This window comes from Sparassis crispa, assembly GCF_003851025.1.
Source record: "Sparassis crispa DNA, contig_000002F, whole genome shotgun sequence".
NCBI lineage: Eukaryota > Fungi > Basidiomycota > Agaricomycetes > Polyporales > Sparassidaceae > Sparassis > Sparassis crispa.
Window position 1 is genome coordinate 541,936 of NW_020939749.1, and position 22,000 is coordinate 563,935.

The 22,000-nt window shown below is 54.1% G+C and overlaps 6 protein-coding genes across 6 annotated transcripts; 2 read left to right on the top strand and 4 right to left on the bottom strand.

The window, feature by feature from the left end:
* Window positions 1–178: 178 nt before the first annotated feature.
* Window positions 179–3,485, bottom strand: SCP_0301440 (Probable Xaa-Pro aminopeptidase; the record flags this gene model as incomplete). The annotated part of the gene is made up of 13 exons (XM_027755541.1): window positions 179–319; window positions 375–494; window positions 546–604; window positions 657–771; window positions 822–920; window positions 970–1,081; window positions 1,141–1,207; window positions 1,264–1,576; window positions 1,634–1,845; window positions 1,897–2,396; window positions 2,444–2,518; window positions 2,575–3,265; window positions 3,326–3,485. 13 exons carry the CDS (start codon window positions 3,483–3,485, stop codon window positions 179–181), a joined length of 2,664 nt encoding a protein of 887 aa, XP_027611342.1.
* Window positions 3,486–5,873: 2,388 nt separating this feature from the next.
* SCP_0301450 (Mitochondrial GTP/GDP carrier protein) lies at window positions 5,874–7,112 on the top strand (the record flags this gene model as incomplete). The annotated part of the gene is made up of 7 exons (XM_027755542.1): window positions 5,874–5,943; window positions 6,006–6,076; window positions 6,132–6,376; window positions 6,432–6,453; window positions 6,514–6,669; window positions 6,726–6,980; window positions 7,032–7,112. 7 exons carry the CDS (start codon window positions 5,874–5,876, stop codon window positions 7,110–7,112), a joined length of 900 nt encoding a protein of 299 aa, XP_027611343.1.
* A 569-nt stretch (window positions 7,113–7,681) lies between these two features.
* SCP_0301460 (hypothetical protein) lies at window positions 7,682–9,459 on the bottom strand (the record flags this gene model as incomplete). Its single annotated transcript, XM_027755543.1, has 6 exons — window positions 7,682–8,586; window positions 8,637–8,857; window positions 9,081–9,114; window positions 9,164–9,215; window positions 9,276–9,302; window positions 9,376–9,459. 6 exons carry the CDS (start codon window positions 9,457–9,459, stop codon window positions 7,682–7,684), a joined length of 1,323 nt encoding a protein of 440 aa, XP_027611344.1.
* A 3,153-nt stretch (window positions 9,460–12,612) lies between these two features.
* On the top strand, window positions 12,613–15,788 carry SCP_0301470 (Putative mitochondrial carnitine O-acetyltransferase; the record flags this gene model as incomplete). The annotated part of the gene is made up of 15 exons (XM_027755544.1): window positions 12,613–12,878; window positions 12,932–12,949; window positions 13,004–13,069; window positions 13,122–13,302; window positions 13,373–13,439; window positions 13,602–13,711; window positions 13,787–14,038; window positions 14,091–14,170; window positions 14,224–14,594; window positions 14,648–14,751; window positions 14,806–14,915; window positions 14,976–15,293; window positions 15,350–15,564; window positions 15,622–15,699; window positions 15,757–15,788. The coding sequence occupies 15 exons, from the start codon at window positions 12,613–12,615 to the stop codon at window positions 15,786–15,788; spliced, it is 2,268 nt and encodes a 755-aa protein (XP_027611345.1).
* Window positions 15,789–17,029: 1,241 nt separating this feature from the next.
* Window positions 17,030–17,564, bottom strand: SCP_0301480 (hypothetical protein; the record flags this gene model as incomplete). Its single annotated transcript, XM_027755545.1, has 3 exons — window positions 17,030–17,338; window positions 17,420–17,473; window positions 17,526–17,564. The coding sequence occupies 3 exons, from the start codon at window positions 17,562–17,564 to the stop codon at window positions 17,030–17,032; spliced, it is 402 nt and encodes a 133-aa protein (XP_027611346.1).
* A 1,255-nt stretch (window positions 17,565–18,819) lies between these two features.
* SCP_0301490 (hypothetical protein) lies at window positions 18,820–21,998 on the bottom strand (the record flags this gene model as incomplete). The annotated part of the gene is made up of 4 exons (XM_027755546.1): window positions 18,820–19,172; window positions 19,238–20,939; window positions 21,000–21,290; window positions 21,342–21,998. The coding sequence occupies 4 exons, from the start codon at window positions 21,996–21,998 to the stop codon at window positions 18,820–18,822; spliced, it is 3,003 nt and encodes a 1,000-aa protein (XP_027611347.1).
* Between the last annotated feature and the right edge of the window lie 2 nt (window positions 21,999–22,000).

Genomic DNA, 22,000 nt, shown 5'->3' on the forward strand with positions numbered 1-22,000 from the left:
GTGCCCTACGACACCCTCAGGCCTCATTCGTCGAGTCGTAAAGTACGTGGGAGGTCGTAAGCACAGGATATGGAGGAGTCGTTGTGACGGGCGTCGACGCAGCAGTCACGCCAGTGACCGGAGAAAGTAACAGAGAAGGGCGGAGCGAGTAAATAAAATATTGGGCGTATAGGTGGGATCAATCCCAGTCTATAGAAATGCCCGCGGGAGCCTTCGCGAGACCGATGCCCCGCTCGGCCTCCCTCTGGAGCCACTTCAACGCGCGCTTGTCATCGCGCAGGTACGGCTCCAGCAACTCGTAGCATCTCCTGTTGTGTATCTGTGATCACGAACGGATCAGTGCTGACGTCGCAACATGAGAGGAGGCCGCATACCTTCAGCCACTGGCGCTCGTCCCTCGTAAGCATCTCGTCCTTCACCATCCTCGTCTGGATGGGGACGCAGGTCAGACGCTCGAAGCCAAGCCAGGTATCACCGGGGCGCTCATTCTTAGTCTGCCGCGGACATGAGATCCTGCAGACACTCAGTAATTACGATGCACTTACCCTGACTTTCTTTACGAAAAGCGCTGACTCGATACGCATACCCCAATGCCCTTCCTTGTCTAAGCACACAACAATGAGTAAATTCCTATAGTACATAAAAGTACAACTCACAAATACCGGGCTCGTTGGTCAGGACATGGCCGGGCACGAAGGGCGTCGTTGAGCTAAAACCCTGAGGGCCTTCGTGGACGTTCAAGAACGCACCCACACCATGGCCGGTGCCATGCTAGAAAGCCATGTAAGTACTGCGGCCATCGTCACGGCCACACGACGCACCCCATAGTTCATGCCGTCCTGCCATAGCGTCTTGCGCGCCAACACGTCTAACTGTGTGCCGCTCGTCCCCGCGGGGAAGATGGCACTATCGATAGCAATCTGTCTCGCTTTCAGCACACGTATCTCGACCGCAAATGAATGTACGTACGTGACCTTGCAGGACGCGCGTGTAAGCCACACACTGTTCCTCACTTGGGCGACCGAAATGAACGGTCCGGGTGGTGTCACAGGTGCCGTCTCTGTACTGCCCGCCCGAATCGCTAGGGTACAGAGAAACAACATCAGTAGAGATCCCACAAAACGAGGTCATGCCGCGCACTTCAAGTACGGAGTATTGCGGTCAATCATCCTCGCGGTAGCTTTACGGGGCGAGTAGTGTGGCAGAGCTATCAAATAGACCGTCAGATCGTACAGGTGCCATCCAACGCCCGAAACTGCGCACCGGCGTTGGGTCCACTTGCAGAGATATTCTCGTACGCGAGACCCATATAATGCTTGTTTAACCGCCTGAACTCCGTTAGACGCCATGCGGCTTCGTACTCGGTAATATCATAGCCTTGGCCCATCTTGTGCTCGAGCCATGCAAACCACCTGACGAATGCGGCTCCGTCACGCAGGTAGGCGCGCCGGAGACCATCCAGCTCAGTCTGGTTCTTGATCGACTTCATATGCTCTACGTAGGGCTCCAGTACAGTGTAATTGAAAGAAGTGAGCATCAAAGAGATGGCGTAAGAAGTTTTGGGGCTGATGATAATCTGTACAGGTATGGACAATGAGACAAGGCAACACATGGAATACACAGTAGAGCCCACCTTGCCTTCACCCCACTGCTTCCGGCGGAGGAATGTCCAGAGGTCGTTGTAATCCCTGCGCTCTACTGCAATGGACTCTAGATAACTCTCCACGGCCTCTGTGATCTTGGCCTGTTCAATGAACAGGACAGTGGTATCGAAGCCGACGAACAAGTAAGAGTGAAAGACAGGGTTAAATGGAATATCGTCTCCACGGAGATTAAGTAAGTACGCTACAACGGAGTGAGAATGTGATTCTCAGAACGAAGGGCTACAATACTCACCAATGTCAGAAAGGTTGGACAGCAGCATTCCAACCTGCATCTGAGAAGGCTTGGGTTCTGACTTCGAGTACGACGGAACAGATGGGGGTTGCTCCCTAATCCACCGGCGCACTTCCGACAGCTTCGCACTGGCTTCCCTACCGCTAAACTCGATCGTCTGTACGAAGATCGGATTGCGGGACCGCGAGGGCTTCTCGCGCCAGATGAGGTCGACCAGATTCTGCGGCGGATAAACGAGCTTGCTCTTCTTGGGCTGCAAGATGGAGTTGAGCTTCGACGCCGTCTCGTGCGGAATCATACGCGCATCGATACCGATGCGCACTTCGTCTCTGAGGCTGGCGATCCACTCGACCCAATCCGCTGGCTGGCGGGGAGCACCGGCCTTGACAAGCTCCCAGTTACGGTCTATCTGCTCCCTGGCCTGGATCCAGTAGCGCGAGTCGGCGATCAGATATGCATTCGTCTGGGAGATGACAGCTTGGCCTGCCGAGCCGGTGAATCTGCAAGCGCTTCAGCACAGATTGAACATGGGTGTGTCATGACGTACCCTGAAATCCACTCCCTCCGCTTGTCGTTGACGGCGACGTATTCCGATCCGTGGGCATCCTCAGTCGGGACGACACTGGGGGTCGAACAGCTCTCAGATCACGATGTTATAGCATAACAAGATGCACTCACTAATAATCAAGGTTTTCCTTCCGCATAAGCTCCCGGAGCGCCTCCAGCCGACCAGTCGAATCGAGGCGTGGGGGAATCGGGTCATTGTCATTGACCTTGCGCTCAAGCAACGAGCCAACAAGCGTACTAGACGACTCGGACGGGTACAAACGGGGTCGCCTAGACTTGTCTCTAGAGTTGCCGCTAGATTTGGTTATGTTGGATTTGAACGTGTTTGAGCGCGAGTTCGTGCCCGCCGGGGGCAACGGATTGCTGTAGATATGGTCGGATGGAGAGCGAGTTGCAGGCGGAATGGTCGGGTTCATATAGTGAATCGAACCGGAGTTGTACGAGTGCTTCGATGCAGTCTCGGGCTTTGAGTGATGGGAAGACTGCTTTGAGTGCTTTGACCGGTTCGAATTGTGAGGGGACTGGTACTGCGGGGCTGGTACGTCGTCGGTACGCCAAAGCGAGTTGACATCTTCGTCCGAAACCACGTCCTCCTCCTCCCGGGCCATCTCCTCCTTCTCCTTGTTCTTCTTCCCGATACCCCATCCATATCCGTATGGCCACCTGCGCTTGATTGTGGCGTCCTTGGGGGGAACGGCAGGTGCGCCTTTGGTCGTGCGCTTGGTGGTAGTCGCACGACGGAGCACAGGACGAACTTCGCGAGCCTCGTTATGGAACGACGGGACATTGTACGACTCCGAATCTGATGAAAATGTGAGCTTCTCGGCGCGCGACGTCAGCGTCGCAGTGGGAGAGTACGAGCCATGGCGCTCGAGACGATCAATGCTGGACCGCTGGGAGCTGAAGGCGTCGGTCTCTGACTTCTCCGAGTAGGTTAGACGGCGGCGGGGCTTCTTCCCTCCCAAGGAGAACGGGAGGCACAGCGGTGGTGGCGGCGGGGGCGGCGGCGGGGGAGGAGCCATGGGTGTCTCAGCGAGGAATCTGGGGGATCCGACTCAGCTGGCCAGCCTGTGAGGATATGATACAGCACACGAGGCGGACTGGGAGGACGCAGTCGATAAACTTGTCTTCGCCAGATGACCAAACCAGGCCACAACGTGGCACAGTCTCCCAGATATGGCAACTCCTAAGGCCGGCCCTAAACTTGTATGGCGCGTCTCTCGAGCACAAATAGTCTTCGTGATCCGTTTGCAATATCTGTCCACGTTGCAGCGGCGTGCGATAGAACCCTCTAGATTAGCCTTTATCATGAGGGAGCCAGGATGGGGACAGCGAGCCCGTACCCCGCAAGAGAATCTCCTTGAAAGGACAGTGTCGATCTTCCAAAATGAGGAACTCCGTGCCCAAGCTCAAGTATGGTTAAACCAATCGCACAATGACCAGCAGGGCCAGAAGAGACTGCTGCAAGTTCCAGCATGGCCCACGGTTTTCGAGAACGGGAACATGGCTAGCGTCTGCTGGGCTGATTCTCCCGGTACCGGAACGTCGAGGGACGCCGTATATTCAGTAATTGCCAGAATGTGTCCACAGGATGTCCACTGATGGAAAACGTTACTTGATATCCTTGCATAGTCGACAAGTATCGCGTCCACCGAGATGAACCCAGTGGCAAGGCATTCAATACCTGCGCTAGGCACAGTTGCCCAGGAATATTAATTGTTTCGTTAATGGCGGGCGTCGGTGAATGGTCAAGTGCCAGGGGAGGTCTAGAGTTTCTCCGGAGCTAAAAATTGAATGCTTCGCACCAATGACAGATCTTGCCTTACAACTAGACAAGCACAGCTCCATATCGCAGCAGAATTGTATGCATCAGTGGAGATACCCTCATTAATCGTTTGATGTTCAATCGAAGGAACAGAGTAAGGCGTGAAGACCGATAGACGAATTCATTTCCAGGTATGTGGCAGCGTGGAGAGCCAATCTAATGCAACGGCCTTCCGACAGGTCGCGACCACTATACACCCAGAAGCACAGAGGTCGCGCCACAGTAAAAGAACAGCAGCCTGACCAAGTTCTTGCTTTAGGGTTATCTCGAACAGCCAGTCAATTCATTAAGCTCAGGTCAGCTGCCACAGATGAGAAACACAGTGTGGGAGTAACATCGAGTGTTCGCTGCGCTGCAAACAGGTGGTCAATCCCAGCGCAAGGATAAACGACGACTCAAGCACGATAATCGCGCCTCTCCGTTGTGCCGCACCAAATGCTGGTTCCAGCACCATCTTTGAGAAAGCACCTGCATCCTTGGTGTACGGCAAGAAACTTGATGCAGCAAATGTCGTGTATTGTGGGCGTAACGATCGGGCGGCGGTGCGTTTGAGTGTCTTTAGAGTCGCACACGCATAAGCTCTTGTGGTCGATATGGGCAAAGGGCCGCCCGTGCTGAGTGCGCATACCCGATACGCTGAGCTGGTGTTGCGTAGAAACGTAAACATCCACGAGGAAGCTTTGGTCGCCTGACAGCCTCTGTCAGTCAAAGACGAGCGGCTTGGAGAAGGGGCCGGCTATTAGACGGTGACGCAACGGCGCGCGTCAGTTATTTGTGGAGTTTCAAACTACTTCAACGGGCCAGTGACGCACGGTCATTTTTCCAGCAGGCTGTAAAAGTACACAAGTTGAATACGTCAACGGGGTGTAGGGTCCCATGAGTGCACAGGTATTTGAGGATACGGTTCATGCTGGGTGTGCTGGTCTCGCTGTACAGTTAGCCTGAGAGACGTAGGTAAATGTCTATATTTTGGTGGAAGCACAGGAAATGGTGGATATAATCACTTACAGGTACCTACAACACAGCATACAAGCTGCTTGACATTCCCCCCTGAGCAAACCCTGCCAAGCGGTGGTGGCGTAGACCATTGCTCGTCTACCGTGGAGTCCGGGACCACCGCCATGCGTCCATAATAGTAGAGAGGTGCCCTAATAGAGCTTGTGCTTCTCGCGATATGAAACCGTAAGCTGCGCAGCGAATTCTTGTCCTCCAACATTGTGGCGTCGCTGGGCCATAATGACTAACAAACCTAGGCAGGCCACATTAGATAGCTGGGAAGGGCGAATAACATACGTAGCATATGGGAAAAACCAGAGTACTTCAAGGAGAGAAAGATGGGCATCCCCCCTGCGACACTTATATCCTGGTGGTGTAGGGTGGAGCTATGTGCGTCGGACACGTGCGGGCGCCTGCTCGACGCGTCTTTGCACGTGACTTGCTCCGGAAAAATGCTTTGCACCTATTTGCTCTCGGTGGCGTCTCAGAATTTGCCGACTAGTGCTCATCGGACTCTACAAGGATTGCTTACGACCCGCTGTACCCCGCCTGCAGCCGTCGCCTCGCCGCCGCCGCCCTCTCCGCCATCATGTCTCCTACTCTGAACGTTAAGGGCAGCGACTCTGCCGCGGCTCGCATCCTGGGCTCTGGTACTTCAGGTCTGTGACGCTCTCGCACCCCGTCGTCTACCCTGAGTCGCTGACGGCGGTGCGGCGTACAGGCGTTGCTGAGCTCATGATCTTCCACCCGGTGGACACCATCGCGAAGCGGCTGATGAGCAACAAGTCCAAGGTGTGTTCGTACTTCTCGTGCAGACGTGCCTCTCGATCCTCTGCCACGCGCGCAGGTGTCGTTCTCCACGCTCTCTTCGATCATCTTCAGGGAACACGCCGCGGCCCCCCTGGGAAAGCGGCTCCTGTCGCTCTTTCCCGGGCTCGGATATGCTGCGGGCTACAAGGTCACGCAGCGGATCTACAAGTACAGCGGGCAGCCGTGGTTCAGCGACATCCTGTCGAGCAACTATAAGTCGAACTTCACGAATGCGTTTGGAGAACGGAAGGGGAAGATGATGTTGCAGGCAACGGCCGGAAGGTGAGTGCCTTAGATCTACTGCAGGCGCGTTAAATGGAATTGCTGGATGAATTAGCTTGACGGGGATCGGCGAAGTCGTGAGTAGTCGAGCATGAGAGAAGCTCCTCCTTGTACTGATGACGTCCTTGTCTGGACAGGTCCTCCTTCCCCTGGATGTGCTTAAGATCAAACGCCAGGTCAACCCGGAAGCCTTCCGCGGACGAGGCGTAATCCGGATCTTCCTCGAGGAAGGTACAAATCTCTACCGCGGCTGGGGGTGGACGATGGCGCGGAATGCCCCGGGTAGCTTTGCAGTACGTCTCAAAACCTCTACCCCGCTCTTCCTTTAGTCGAACGACCATTGCCCTAGCTCTTCGGCGCGTCAGCGGTGACAAAGGACTACCTCTTCGGCGTCACTGACTACTCCAAGGCAACATGGACTCAGAACTTCGTTGCATCCATCGCGGGCGCGGTCGCATCGATCAGTATCGCCGCTCCGCTCGACACGATCAAGACGCGCATCCAGAACGCAAACTTTGAGCACAAGGTCAGCGGCGTGACGGTCGTGCGCGACCTGCTCCGAGACGAGGGCCCGATGGCGCTATTCAAGGGTCTCACACCCAAGGTATGACGTCTTCCACTCTGCCTTCTTTCACTCTGACGCACACTGTTGCAGATTCTGGTAGTCGGCCCCAAGCTTGTGTTCAGCTATACACTGGCGCAGTCGCTCATTCCAATGTTTTCAAAATACGTCTAGATGGTGGTGCACAGCTCGTCACCTCTGCTCACGCTGTAGATGCGCTTATGCTCATGCTAGAGGACAAAAAGTACTTTGCTATGCTGCTTCGTTACACGCACCACTCACTACGCTTTATCTACGCACGTATAATTGGGGATATATGGTAATGACATCGCAACGCCCGCAACTCGCTGATAACAAATAACGAGTGGTTTCCAGAAAAAGAACGGATGCAACACTACAAAATGCGTACAGGTATCCAAAAGTTCAAAGAAGAGTCAAGTCCCTGTAGCGTATACTGCGTCTTACATGTGCTGGTCCTATGCGCCTCTAGGGTCTAGAGCACTTTCACTGATGTGCTCGAAGGTTCACTGACCTGTCGGGATGCATGGCAAAGTCTGTACGCGGCGAAGGCGTGAGGTCATGACGAGCGGCTGTGGCATGCCCTCTATAGCTATCTTGTGCCATATTTGCGGTATTATGCAAAATGTGGAATCTGTCTGGAAATTGACATGGGAGGATAAAGTGATCAGTCCAAGAGCGAAACGATACGTCAAAGAGACTTACGCAGCTTGCACAGCTTATCCTCAGGAGTTATCATGCTCAGAGACACACGATGCATCCGACATCGCAAAATCCACACCAGGGGTCCGCGAAATCAACAGAACGCTCCTCTCGTCATCATCCCCCGGCTCAAGCGGCTGGGGAGAGCCCGACCTTGGCGGCGGCGAAGACCCCGCACTCTGTGACCCAGAGCTCGTAGTTTCTGGCGAGGGCTCCGCCGGCGGGCCCTCGAGCGTCGACGCGCGCGTCGTCGGGTTGGAGCGGTCGATCCTGAACCGCGAGCTCGGCCGCTGCTCTCGCACCTGCACGAGCTTGTAGCTAGGGCTCTTCCGCACGCCGTCCTTGAAGCGCATGAAACGGTCGAAGAACGACGTCACGGGCAGATCCACGCGCGGCAACAGCGCCGTGCGCGATGACGCGCTTGCGTCTGACATCTCTCGGGTATGTGGGTGCGGCGACTGTATGCGGGAGTGTGGTTGCTTGTGCGCAACGTCGCCCGGCTCCGCGAGGTCTAAGTCGCCCGGGGTCGGACAATGTGCTCGGGAGTACGTCGATAGTGCGGAGGGTGTGGACGACTCGTCCGGCGAGTGAATCCAGATCACGTCGGCCTCGCGGTCGATCTCCCACGTCGGATCCTTCGGCGTGCTGGTCGGACGTGAGCTAGGAAACAGGCGGAAGATAAACCACGGCGCGTGCAGCCACCCGTTCGACGGGAGGTGCTGGTGCGACCGGATCCCGCGACGGTACCAGTGGAATTGCCCAGCCGCGTGCTCGAGAGGGGGGGTGCTGAGGTGCGCGCGGGCATAGTCGGGGCTGCGGAGGTGTCGTGAGCGCCGGTAGAAGACGAATATGAGGACCGCAAAAATCGCAACGCACACCCCCACGACTATGGGGGTGACAATTTGCACCGTCGACCAGGATGCGTTTTCTGCAGCAAAGATGGGATCAGAGGCGGTGCGATGTGGAAGAGACACATACCAGACTTGCTAATGGCTTCTGGGATATCGGAGTCTTTGCTATCCCTGAGGGCAGTGTCCGCCAATTTTGGGATGCCGAGTTGTGTGACAGCGAAGATTGATTGATGTAAACTGTGAGGAAGTTTCGAGAAAAAATGTTGTTTGAACCATGCCTTCCACGACGGGACAGGTCCTCCGTGATATAACGAGCATGCGCTATTCGGGTTGAACGCAGCGCTGTCGCTGGCAACACGTCAGCACAGCCAACGCCGAGGAACAGTCAAGAACAAGCGAAACAGATGCGCATACACATTTCCACGGACAGGGGGAAACGGTTGCAAAAACCAGTGGAGGGAGCGGACCACTCCACCCAACTCAACTCCTCCTCCCGAACTTCTCAAAGCGAGAGCGGGAGCATCTAGATCGGGGAAGACGCTGACAGCAAAGACAGCGGAGACTCACTCACCATCTGCGCGGCGACGATACGGTCAAACTTGGCCCTGCAAAGATGTTAGCGAATTTGACACTCGGCTAAACGACACACTCAACCTCCCGTGCACCGCGGTTCGACTGCCCTGCACGGACGCCCCAGATGGTTCAACTGGATGACATGAATTCAGACACGATCGAGGGTGGATCGGAAGGTATGATCGGGGCGCACCACTGGAAGCCCTACACCGCAGTCTACCTGTAACAGTGACCATGCGAACACCATGCGAGCACTTCAGTTCCTAAACTCGAGAAGACGGATAAATACGCACAGCCGCAAGGGGTATCGCCGCAGCACTAGCCTCGCCATACCAGCCTGCCGCGACGAGCAGCAGAAAAAGACAAGGAATTTGCATGGCGCATTACCACACCACTACCACACGAAGAGCTCGACGAGAAAAGTTAGCAAGTGTTGAGATACCTCGGCGCTGCGGCGTCGCAGTCCCCATAAGTAGATCAAGGAGATCAGCGTGCATACTCCAGATTGGCGCCGCCTTTTCCCCTTGCGACTTTGCCTCGGCTCGTCTTTCCCTTTCATGCCTCCATCATCCCTAGCTTGATCACCTCTCAGGCATTGCTCAAACTGATTGATTTCATTGAACTGGACAGTGCGATGACGATATGCCGCCTTTACTCGCACACCGCACAGTTGTTACCGCGGCAGTGGCAGCTGTAGCAGATCTGAGCAAATCTGCTTGTGATATCTGGACGCTGTGACTTTGGTCCTTGTGTGCGTTCCCATTTCTCTAGCTTGACCAGCATCCTCGTGTACACCCATCGTATGGGTGTTCCAGTAGACGAAGAATTTTTGGCGCACTGCTTGTCATGAATTTCTCCGTGATTCCATTCACGTTCCAGCTGAATTCAGTGATTCCTGCGAAATGCTCCCTGTCAGCAACCCGAAGCTATGGTGAGCGCTCCTGTTTTGCAGGCATCCGAGTGCTGTCATGTTTTTGAGATGCCCCCCTGCGGGATCAGGGTATCGGTGTTCTGTTGCGAGTGGCGGTGTGGTTTCTGTCATTAACTTGTACCTTGAATAATTTGCAATCCGTCTTGCCTTCGCTCCGGCTACGAACCGTGCCTTCGAGCGCGAGATATAATTTTGCTTCCCTGGTCTTTGGCTTATTTGCTTGCTCCAGTGTAGGACCCCTGCGATCCGACTTGAAGAAATCTCGAAACCCGATTTTCTTTTCTACCCAGATGATTTTGGCCTCTCTCCAAAATTTGTCTGGATGAGTGAACAGGGCCTAGGGTCGGCCAAAATTTTCCCGGATGGCTGGTATGGCCTCCTAAGGCCGTGAAAATCGCCCTCCTGCAGCCTAGCTGTAGCGACATTGCGGTGCACATGTAGATGGGCTGCGCAAACACTTTCATTACATCCCAGAGTGGCGACACCTTCCGGTGCAAACTGTTCTCCAGGACCGCAAGGCGTAGAGGTCTCGCACGAAGTTTTTCCGAATTGTGCAACGGCATTTGGCTGAAATCCTACTAGTGTTAGCGAAACCCACCAAAAAATAAGGCAGTGAACGCGCACCACGGGATGAAAATGTTGTATGTGCAGTCCGGAATGGTGAGCCATCGTCGTGCGACATCCAGTGTTCTCCAGGTGGCATCAGGAGGCCTGATGAGTGCTCAAGTCTGGATTGTATGAGTCGGATCAAATCACCTTGCCACACATAGGCGCGTAGGCCTGGGCTGCAGACATTATGAAGGAGTATGGGGGAGTATGTCCGGTGGTTGGACGAACACGCACGACAAGTTTGCATGATATAGATATGCGGTTGGAGGCCAGTGACGAATTAGAACACCATTAGAAAGGTGGCTTGGGAAAGAGACTATTTTCTAGATAATGTTTTTCCACTCTTCAGAGGGGTAACATGACTTACCACATCGATATCCCGAGGTTAGTGCGGACGGAGAGTGTTGAAAGAACGGGGAGAAAACACAACTGTCGTTCGAGCACGACTTGAGCACCTTATATACGGCGTGCCCTTCTCAACTCTATCTCAGATCACGGCTCTCTCGAGCTCTGATTCGCTCGTTTCTGAGGTGAGTGACAGGAATGACGTAGGTTGTGTATGTGGAAGACGAAAATGGAAGGTGGCCTGCTGTGTATGGTAAGTGGACGGTCTAGAACGTTAACCTTTTCTTGTGTTCGGTTGTGGGCCTCGGAGTACGTGAGGGGGCGCTTGGAGTGCTAAACCAGAAGCACTTAGTACAGCGCAACGTAGCAATATTTTCATAATATATATACCTCATAGTGCACAGGGCCAAGGAGATACATACCGCGACAGCGCTTTACAGCCAATCTCTCGTGTCACGATGCGTAAAACTTCAAGCTTCAGACTCATAATGCATAGCGGAATCTGGGCACTAACGCCATTCATTATGAAATAGTGGACTGTAGTAGCAGTACTTAGCCGCACTTGCTCGTCCTTCGAAGGTGCGTCCTCAGCAGAAGTGGGGAGCTCAGCCTCTTGCGGAAGACTTGACGCATGCAAACAGAATATTATCTCAGGAGACGTACAGCGCTCTTCCCGAAAAATCGTGTGAACCCGCGAACTTGCGTCCTTCCAAGCAGCTAGCTATGCAGCGACTTCGAACGCAGCAGCAACATCCCCCGTCCGCTTTCCACTGACGCATACGCGGCCATCGAAGGTTCTGCAACACGTCACGGCGGTTGGTCAACGCTCGGGTTGTGTCGGACGTCTTCCAGCACGTCCCGGAACGCGTCCTCGTTCCGCGACTTCCTCCGGAGCCTTCTCGGGGGCGTGGAAAAGGTAAAAGGACGATCTGGGATCTTCTTTTCGTCAACTTTCTGCCAGGGAATTGGCTTCGCGAAGGGCGCGCGATGTTTTAACCGCGTTCTTGTATACGAAACGCCTGCCGCATCGTGTGTACTGGAGAGGCTCAGGATGACGGCCTGCTTGCAGCTTTTGTCACTACTCTCCCTATCTCCCTATATGCATTGTGCCAGGTCCCGAATGAGCAGTCATGGGGGTGTTACTCTTCCGTGATCCATCGGTGAAGACATTCTGCCCCAGGGTAGATGTATCATGATACGCATCTCAAAGTACGCAGTGTCTCCCGAGAGTCCTGCGACGTACCGATTTCTGCCGGAAATAGGTGGCTTAGTACCGCGAGCTGACAGTCCGGAGCATGTGAACGGAGTGAGAGGTGGCGAAGATGAGGAGCACGGCGCGGGGTAGTGCGGGGAGCGGAAGGGCGGCCAGCAGGTGATGTGGGGCTAAGCACAGGCCAGGCACGGCTTTGATCGAGTGCCCCGCATTCCACACTAATCCGGGGCTGCTGTCCTCGGACAGGCACTCCGACTCAATCTTCCTCGGTCTCTTCCTCACCTTCATATAAGCACACTAATCAACCCCCACTCAGCCCAAGTAACTTATACCTCTTCTTCTCTCTTTCTCTCTCTCTCTCTCTCTCTCGCGGTAGACGTGTAAAGTATCCACACACATTTCATCTCACTTCGCACTTTGGAACCGGACAGAATGCCGCATATCACAGCCGTATCGAACCCCATCACCAGATTCGAGCTGAACCCGCCCGAGTCGCGCACCTTCGCCCGCCAGGATGAGCTCCCCAAGCTCCCAATTCCTCCTCTCGAGGATTCGTGCCGCCGCTATCTTGCCGCCCTCGAAGGCCTCCAAGAGCCTCGGGAACACCTCGAGACCAAGCGCGCCGTTGAAGCTTTCCTGAGGGGCGACGGGCCACGCATTCAGGACCGCCTCAGGGCCTATGCAAAGGACAAGGCCAGGTAGGTCATTCGTGCCAGACGTGCTGTACCGAGCTGATGACTCGTATGCGCAGTTACATCGAGGAGTTCTGGTAATATTTCGTGACTCTTCCTGTCCGCGTATCTCGGCTTATCAGTGTCTCCAGGTATGAGTCATACCTCTCCCACTCAGACCCCGTCGTGCTCGCCCTCAACCCGTTCTTCGTCCTCGAGTGCGTCTGCCTCCTGGCTCACTTCCGTCGGTATTGCTGACATTCCTCACAGAAATGACCCAACCCCTGATCGCGGCTCGCAGCTGCCCCGTGCCGCCTCCCTCATCGTCTCCTCGCTCGGCTTCATACATGATCTTCGCGCAGGCATGCTCGAGCCTGACTCTGTGCGTGCAACACCCCTCGACATGGACCAATACACCCGCCTCTTCGGCACCGCGCGCATCCCGACTGACGTGCGTGCTCGTCGCGTTTTCTCATACGCCAGATCCATCACTAACTTTCCGTTACCGTTCACGGTGATAGAGAGGCTGTAAGATGGAAGTCCACGAGGACTCGCGCCACATTGTCGTCCTCCGTCATGGACAGTTCTGTGCGTATCTCTTCGATGTGCCTTCTTTCCATCTCCGACCGTTTATGTTGGGTCTTACTTCCTGTTCTGAGCCGAACTTTCTCGATTTTGTCTTCTGTTCTTCTCTGCTTCTGAGCTGAAATAGAGGTCCCCGCTGACGTCTGTGCATTTCCGCGTTTTCAGATTGGTTCGATGTTCTTGACATGGAGAACCGGCCGGTCCTTACCGAGCGGGAGGTCCTTCGGAACCTGCAAGCCATAGTCCAGGACGCGGACATGCTGCCGGTGCACGAGGTACTGTATTCTTCCCCTTCCGCCGCTCCAACTTCTTCGTCTTCATCTCATCTCACACCCCGTGCTTCCCCGCAGGTCGCGCGGAACTCCATCGGCGTGCTCTCCACGGAGAACCGCAAGATATGGTCGTCCCTCCGCCGCGCGCTCGCGAGCAACAGGAACAACGAGTCCTGCCTCGAGATCGTCGACAACGCGCTGTTCGTGGTGTGCCTCGACCACGACGCGCCGTCGAACCTCGCCGAGCTGTGCAATAACTTCCTGTGCGGGACGTACAACCTCAGCGGCGGCGTGCAGGTCGGGACGTGCACAAACCGGTGGTATGACAAGGTATGTCGTCCAGCGGAATTTACGGTCACGAGGCTCATGAGTTATCCTGCAGTTGCAAATCATTGTATGCGCCGACGGTGCTGCAGGCATCAACTTCGAGCACACCGGTGTCGACGGGCACACCGTTCTTCGGTGCGTCCCCTCGACCTTCCCATTATCCATTCCTCACCTCTCACACCACACAGATTCGCCGCGGATATCTTTACCGAAGGCCTCATGCTCCTCGCGCGCTCGATCAACCCCTCCGCGCCGACGCTCTTCCACGCGCCACTTTCGCCGTTCGCCAAGTCGTACAAACACCCGCGGGGGAGCGGCGGCCCGCCGACGCCGACGTACCTCATCGACACCGCGCCCAAGAAGCTCGAGTGGACGCTCTTCCCCGAGCTCCGCGCGGGCATCCGCTTCGCCGAGACGCGCCTGAGCGACCTCATCTGCCAGAACGACTGCCAGGCGCTCGAGTTCAAGGTGTACGGCAAGAACTTCATCACCAGCCACGGCTTCTCCCCCGACGCGTATGTGCAGATGGCGTTCCAGGCGGCGTATTATGGGCTGTATGGTGCGTCGCGCCGCGCCCATGTTGGCCTTGTCTGTCGCTGACGTGTTTCATAGGGAGAATCGAGTGCACGTATGAACCTGCCATGACGAAGGCGTTCTTACACGGGCGCACTGAGGCGATCCGCACAGTGCAGCCAGCAAGCGCCGACTTCGTGAAGGTGCGTCGCCTTACACCCCCGCCCCTCCAAACGCTGACGTCATGCGCATATTAGACATTTTTCTCCGAAGCCAGCCATGCTCAGAAGGTCGTTGCGCTCCGGAAGGCGTGCCAGACCCATTCGAAGCTCACCAAGGAGTGCTCGCAGGGCCTCGGTCAAGACAGGTCTGTCCTCTTCCCATCCTCTCCCCATCCTCTTCTGACTCCGAGACATTCACCCCGCAGGCATCTCTACGCGCTCTACTGCCTGCTCCAGCGCGAGCGCGAGGCGATCGGCAGCGCGAACCGCAACGGGAACGCGAACGGCGACTCGTCGGACGACGAGCGCCCGCTGTCGCCGCTGAGCAACACGTCGTGCGGGAGCTGCTTCGGGAAACCGCCGCTGCCGTCGATCTTCACGGATCCGGGCTGGCAGACCCTCAGCTCGTCGATCCTGTCCACGTCGAACTGCGGGAACCCCGCGCTGCGCCTGTTCGGGTTCGGGCCTGTCGCGGCGGACGGGTACGGCATCGGGTACATCATCAAGGACGAGGGTATCTCCGTGTATGTGTTTTTTATTTATTTGTTATGTGGTACGCGCGGCTGAGCGGCTCGGACAGGTGCGCGTCGTCGAAGCACCTCCAGACGCGCCGCTTCCTCGACACGCTGCAGGGATACCTGATCGACATGCAGCGTATCCTCATCCAGCTGCACCTCTCTGCGAACCAGCGCCCAGAGCCGTTCGTCGACCACGCCGGCGTGCTGCGCGACTCCAAGACCGGGCGGCCGATCAACGGCAATAGCGGCGTCGCCGACGACGATGACGCCTTCCTGCGTATGTCTCTTTTTCACCCTTTCTGTCCATGCCATTTACTGAGCAGCCTATGCGTAGCTGGGTATTCTTTCTTCGATAGCGGGGATGTAGAGCTGCTCGGGCGGCGAAAGCGGATGCCGTCGTATTATAACACCGGTGCGTCCTCTGTGGAGCTGCGGTCGTTATGCCTTTTACTCACCGTGGGGGTTGCAGGCAAGATCATCCCGCTCGCTGAGTATTCGTGATGTGCCCCGCTGCGGTAACTTGGATGTCAGATATTTTATGTGGTTTATGGGCCCGGAAGAGAACGCACGGTAAATGTACTTGTACGGGTGCGAAGTTCGTCCATTCTGTATTTTTTGTATACTACCCGTCTTGTGATATTACATTAAGAGATAAATACAGGCGGTTTGGTCTTTTCTCTTCGACTTTGCGGCTGGAGAACACGATTATGAATCCTGCTGCCAGTAGTGTATTGTGGTATACCGATCGCGAAGGCTGTGGGACAATGTGAACGGGGTGATTCAAATAGCTGGCCCGACCAGGAAAGACAAATTCAGAATCACCTAGTGATAAATAATGAATTGATGATAACCCACAAGGCCCGTGCTACGAAACAGACCAAAGTAGACGTCGACCGCAGGAAGTAGCAGTGGCAGGAAGGAAGCACCGCACGGAACATCTGTATGGCATCTGTACGATGTACATCCAAGGAGTGTTCCAGCAGGCCTAGAGCTCCTTGTTCGGTGCTGAACACACCACGACGCCAGTGTTCAGACTCTGGTCCATCTCCTTCCTTCATAATTCGGAAATGCCACTCCATGCTGCAGTAACCGCTCTGCACTCTGCCTGAGAGGGTTATGTCGCAACGCGGCCCTGAAATAATCGACCCACGCCAGAAGTAAATATTAAACAACTCGGATTGAGCACTAAGGATGCTGAGAACACTCACTCATCATGAGACCAGCGAAATTTCGGTGGTAAACAAATGTCTGAGAGCGCAACGAGCCAGGCCCTGCTCTTGAATTCTCTATCCGGGCTGCGGTAATCGTGTTAGAGGGTGTCATGTCATCAGCGAAGGTTAGCATACTGCACGGCGACGCACGGGAGTACTATACGCTGCAACGCGGTGTGTCGTGCCGCATTGGACAGAAATTTAAGTGGCGGGGGATGTTCAAGAAATGCAACGGTTACTGTCCGAATGAGATGCAGAATGGATGCTACGTACGATGACAGGATCGATGATGTAGAGCTCAACAATGTTAGGACACAGATCGAGCACATCACTTGGACTGTGTCAAATTTGCGCGTCGCCTCGGTCGTGAGGCGCTCAAGCTTTACGCCGTGACGCTGCTGGATGAGACACGAATTTTCGACCTGGAAGCTGTCGAGATGGACCTCCTTCAGCTCAGGGAGCCTAAGTGGAATAAGACCTAAGAAACCATAGCGGTGGAGATAGTGGACTCACCGCATCTCAGTAAACAGATCAATCACGAGGCGTTTCACAGTCTACCATCTTCAGAGCCTTCAGCCTAGGCAAGGCGTCATATGCTATGTCGTTGGATGTGAACTTCGTCCAGCCCCTGCTCAGCGACAGGGTGCGCAGGTTTGGGAAAGGATCGAAGCTATGTGGAGGCACCAAGATGTCCATCATGTGTTCCCGCAGCCTCTGAGAGAGAGACACCAGAGGCGAGACGTTCTTCAGATTGTTTGCGAGCTCTGGAAACACGCGGAAAGTCGACATGACACGGGTGAGCGAACTCAGCGGCTCGCAGAACGTCGCTGCGGGTTTGTGCTACAGGGACAGTGTGCGCAGGACACGAACGAGAGGCACGAAGTTAGGGTTCGACTCTAACTGTTCGACAAACATTCCAACGATCGACGAATCCCGTATGATGGATAGGGAGAACAGGAAAGGCACACCGAGATTCTACAATCAAGACGATGAGTGGACAACGTTGCATTGGAACAAGAGAACGCACATGGAACCTCTTGGAGGATAACGTTGCGTCTTGTCTCATTGACGCGTTCATCAAGGGACTGCACTAGTAGGTCCTCGGTAAATTCCAGATCGTTGGGATGATGCACATGCGGACGCCAGAATTCGTGACCATATCTCGTCTGGGAGATCTGGAAGACTGAGTGCAGATACCGGTTGCGCGCGGACAGGAGTTCGTAGAGCGACAGTACTAAGCCTGTTTGTCAGACCAACATAGTAGATGAGGTTTCAGACATTACCTGTCATCATCGGTGAAGTACAGAATATCATACAATGCACTAAGGATATCTTCGCTGACTTTGCAATCGGCCTTCGCTCGTAAAAGCACAACTCGGAGATTGTGTTTCGCTGTGATGGCATTCAGAGCTTCGGATGCCTCTTGCTCGGCGAAAGATGGGCCGATAGATATTATTCTAAGGGATGGTGCGCCCCGTATCACAGGCGCAAGTACTCGAGAGGACATCCTTGTGAGCGGATCACTGAAATCAACCCGCTCCTGGTAGTACACTACGAGCAGTGTCAAAGAGCATCCAAGGGAACGTCTCACAAGATTTGACCATTGTAAAATAGATTCAACAACGGCGTTTTGAGTGTCTGCATCTCTGTCAATCTGGTCCAAGAGGTCGAGCAGCAGTCGCTTTTTTGATTGTCTGCAAAGAATTCACGAAGCCAGGGAAAGCCGGATGTGGGGGATAAATGCCGCGACTACGGCCAGCATGACGAGAGTCTATAGACAAGTAGAGTGTTTGTAACTTGCCACCAGCCCAGGCGATGATGGCGTTGATGCGGTCGCTGAAAGCGACGGAGTCTACGGATGTATACACCAAGAGTAGGATTCTTGCTTAACTTCTCATAGAGGGCATCCACCTCAAGTTGTGCTGATGTGTGCATAGTAATAGACTCGTAGAGCCAGGAATACGGCACCAGATCTTTCCAGTCCCTGGACACCAACAGGACATTGACGGTTGATCCACACCGGCGAGAGACGAAGGTCATGTCTGTACGGAAGGCAGAAAACGTCTCATCTGAGACGATAACGACATATCTGAGTATTCCCTGACCAGCTCGAGGCATCAGGAAAAACCTCCCGGCGCCATTGTGAAGAATTCATAGGACAATTGTAGAGAATGCGTATAAATTTGACGTTTTCTGGTGAATTGTAGGAAAGCGTGCTCATTCCTTTGGCTTCGACGATAATCACATTGAAAAAACTAATAATTATTACTGGAACATGTGAATTGTGTACGCTACTAGTTCACGACCGACGCACAAAGATGTCAATATAAATTGAAGTAGGTATGCCGATTTTTGAAGGGGTTCACGTAGAATGTAGAGCATTGGTCGAGGACGTTCTCACTCGTCCAGTGAGCAGGTACGGCACGCCCCCATTTTGGTAGGAGATGAACGCTGGTTTGGATCAGTGACAGAGGCACAACAGAAGCGAGCCTTGCACCATCTTTGAGTGTCCGTTTCACCTTGTACATCTTGAGGTTTGCGTCAGGAGATGCCGTGAATTTCGAAAACCATTCCACGTAAGCAAGGTGGCGAGGTGGAGGACTGTTGTGAGGAAAAAGTCCCAAGGCTGATGACGGCAGAGAGAAAATTAAACGAATCTGTCCAACGCGCTTCGCTATATGGAGCAAGAACCTCAGGTCAGAGACACAATCGTGCTAACAGAGTTCATTACATACGTACCTTGGAGTGTCGATCCCACTAAGTCTTCGAGTCGTGCGGCACATACCTGGATGAGCGCAGTGTCGAAACGGGCAGGGACTACGACATCGCCATCTTTATCGAAGATGCGGGGATGGGCATGGATAGAATCCAAAGTCTCCTTGCCGTGGACCACTTCATTCCAGAATTTGATCTTGTGAAAGACTGGAACCGAGTGGAAGGGAAAACGGATCGTTGCTGCGCACTCTTCAATCTGCTGGATTGAGAGTGTGGGGTTGTTGTACTGAGCAATGAATCGGGCGAGAGCCGGGACGAAGAATGTCGCACCATAATGCGACGGTGAGGCGAGGAGTTCAAGGTCGACACCCTTGCGAGTGGGATGCCGAGTCATTTTCTGGTGAAGAGCACAAGCCATGTCTGGCGGCTCCCAACGACGCTCGTATGCAACCGCGATGATATTTTCGGCTGACACGGCTTGGTGGGAACGCCAGACTATGTACTTTGCATGGTGGATCACCTTTTCGCGCCGCTCTAGCCACTTGGTCATCTGTGGAAATTCATCCTTACAATTTGTTGCGCGATAGGCATCCTTGGCGAAATCGATGTGAAGCCGCTCAGTGGATTCCGTGTTGTAGTTATCAGTAGTGCCGAAAAGCCTGATGCTACGGGCGTAGTGTTCGAGGAAATGAAACTTCGGAATGTTAAATTGATCACGTATTCCCAGATCCACGAAGATATACTTGTTGGCATGATACTCCATAAGCGACGCGTCCAGAGCCTGTAGGGTCTCCTCGGTGTGAACGGAATACTGTGCAAGGTATAGAAAATCCAGAATAGACCGTGTCGCACGAACTAGAGGCGCTGCTGACAGGTCTCTGGGCATAGGAATATCAATGACTAAACCAAGCAGGAAACGGCACATTTGCTTGTGTTCTGTCCCACTGACTCGTGAAAGACTTGTGATCCCTTTGTGGAAGATGCGGATATCGTGATTCGGAGGTAGACGTCGCACACGTGCATCAATCTCGGCCGCACCACATACATCAGTGAGCCATGAAAGAAGGTGTTTTACCACTCCTTGGTACAGCTGGTGAAGAATGTCGGGAGTGATGGAGCGGAAGATGTCGACATACGGTAATTTCTCCCAGAATGGATGCTGTATGGGTTTGATGTTGGCAGATTCACAGGCTTCATTGAATTTTGGTGAGCCTAATAAATCCAGTGCTTCGTAGACAGCATCAAGGTCGCGATAGTCGTACTCGCAAGGAAAAGAACCAAGATCATCGTGGGGGCAGTCGCACACAGGACAGTCTCCGGTGTACGCACAGGTCACCAGACATTGCTCCGGATAATCCCCGACATATGCGGCCAGTATGAGATGGCAGCGACGCTCAACTCCATCACCGCTAGCCATTGCAATCCCTGACCTGCCAGCTTCTTGGAGAGGTTCCACTATGCGAGCTAAGCATGAGTGAAATAAATTCGCCAAGGTACGGCGACGTGCTGCCTTATTCTTGATATGTTCCAAGCGTGACGTTGGCAGGTATGCGAGAAGGATTTGACCTTGACGCGACGGCTTTCGGCGAATCTCCTTCGGTAGATTTCCGATGGTGAGGTACACGGGATATGCGGTCTTGTTACGAAATAACGTTAGCTGTGTCTTGTCCGATGAAAGTATGATTGGGACGATGGTGGCACCCGGACTCTCCTTTTCGAGCACTTTCTGAGGAATAGATCTGGAGTCAGAGCATGCGATGCATTGTACTAGAGAAATTGAATGTACCTGTGTGCTCCACCACCATTTGCCCGTCTTCATATCATGATACAACCGTTGTGTCTTGTCTTCATCTGCATAATGACGTTCTGGTGCAAATGAGAGATACTGCGCATGTTCGGGGTCACCATACAGCGCACGAACACATTCAACGATGTCACGCGAGAACATATCAAATGCTTCACCGGCAACATGAGCTTCTTGGTGCGTGAAAGCGGGTCGGCGTGTAGGCAACTTCATATCGATGATCTTGTTGAGCTCATTAGTGTTTCGGTAGGAGAGACCCAAGGTTTCTTGTAGCTGAATTAGAGTAATGAGTTTCTGCGTGACGGAAGATATAGATCATCGTACCCCGGGTATAGCAAGAAGATCACTGAATGCAGTAGAGCCCGATCCGCGGAGCTTCGCCCATCGCGCAACCTCCCAATCGATACAAGACATAAATGGGGCCCATTCGTTGGACTTGCCACCTTCTACATTGTCCAGGTATGATTGATATCCTGAGTGCCTCTCAAAGGCGCCATGAATCGGCACTCCAGCCATGCCTCCGAAAAGATCAATATGTGATGGCGCATTGCGAAGCTGCTCGTGGGCCTGCGGCGGTACACCACCGGGTGGACTGGGAGCAGGATCTGCTTCAGGATCCTCATCAACATCCATACGAAGATCACTGTCAGCCGCAGTTCCTGTATCTTCCCTGGGCGGTTCCCAGCCCTGCTCAACGGCATCACGTCCAACAGCCTCCTGTTCTTCGTCCTCCTCACCATCATCACTGTATTCATCCACCGTGTCCTTGTGGAGGTCTGGGTGATTGACTTCAAGTACATCATCGACCCGATTGGCATCCTCTGGGAATGGGAAATCCTCCTCCTGGTAATTGTTCCCGAAAAAATCACCCTCGAACAGGGAGGGTGATGCTGATAGGTCCTTGTGTTCCGTGACGGGGGACTGAGATCGTGCACGGGTCGAGGCACGGAGAGGGTAGTCTCTGCGGAGAGGACGGTGCATGG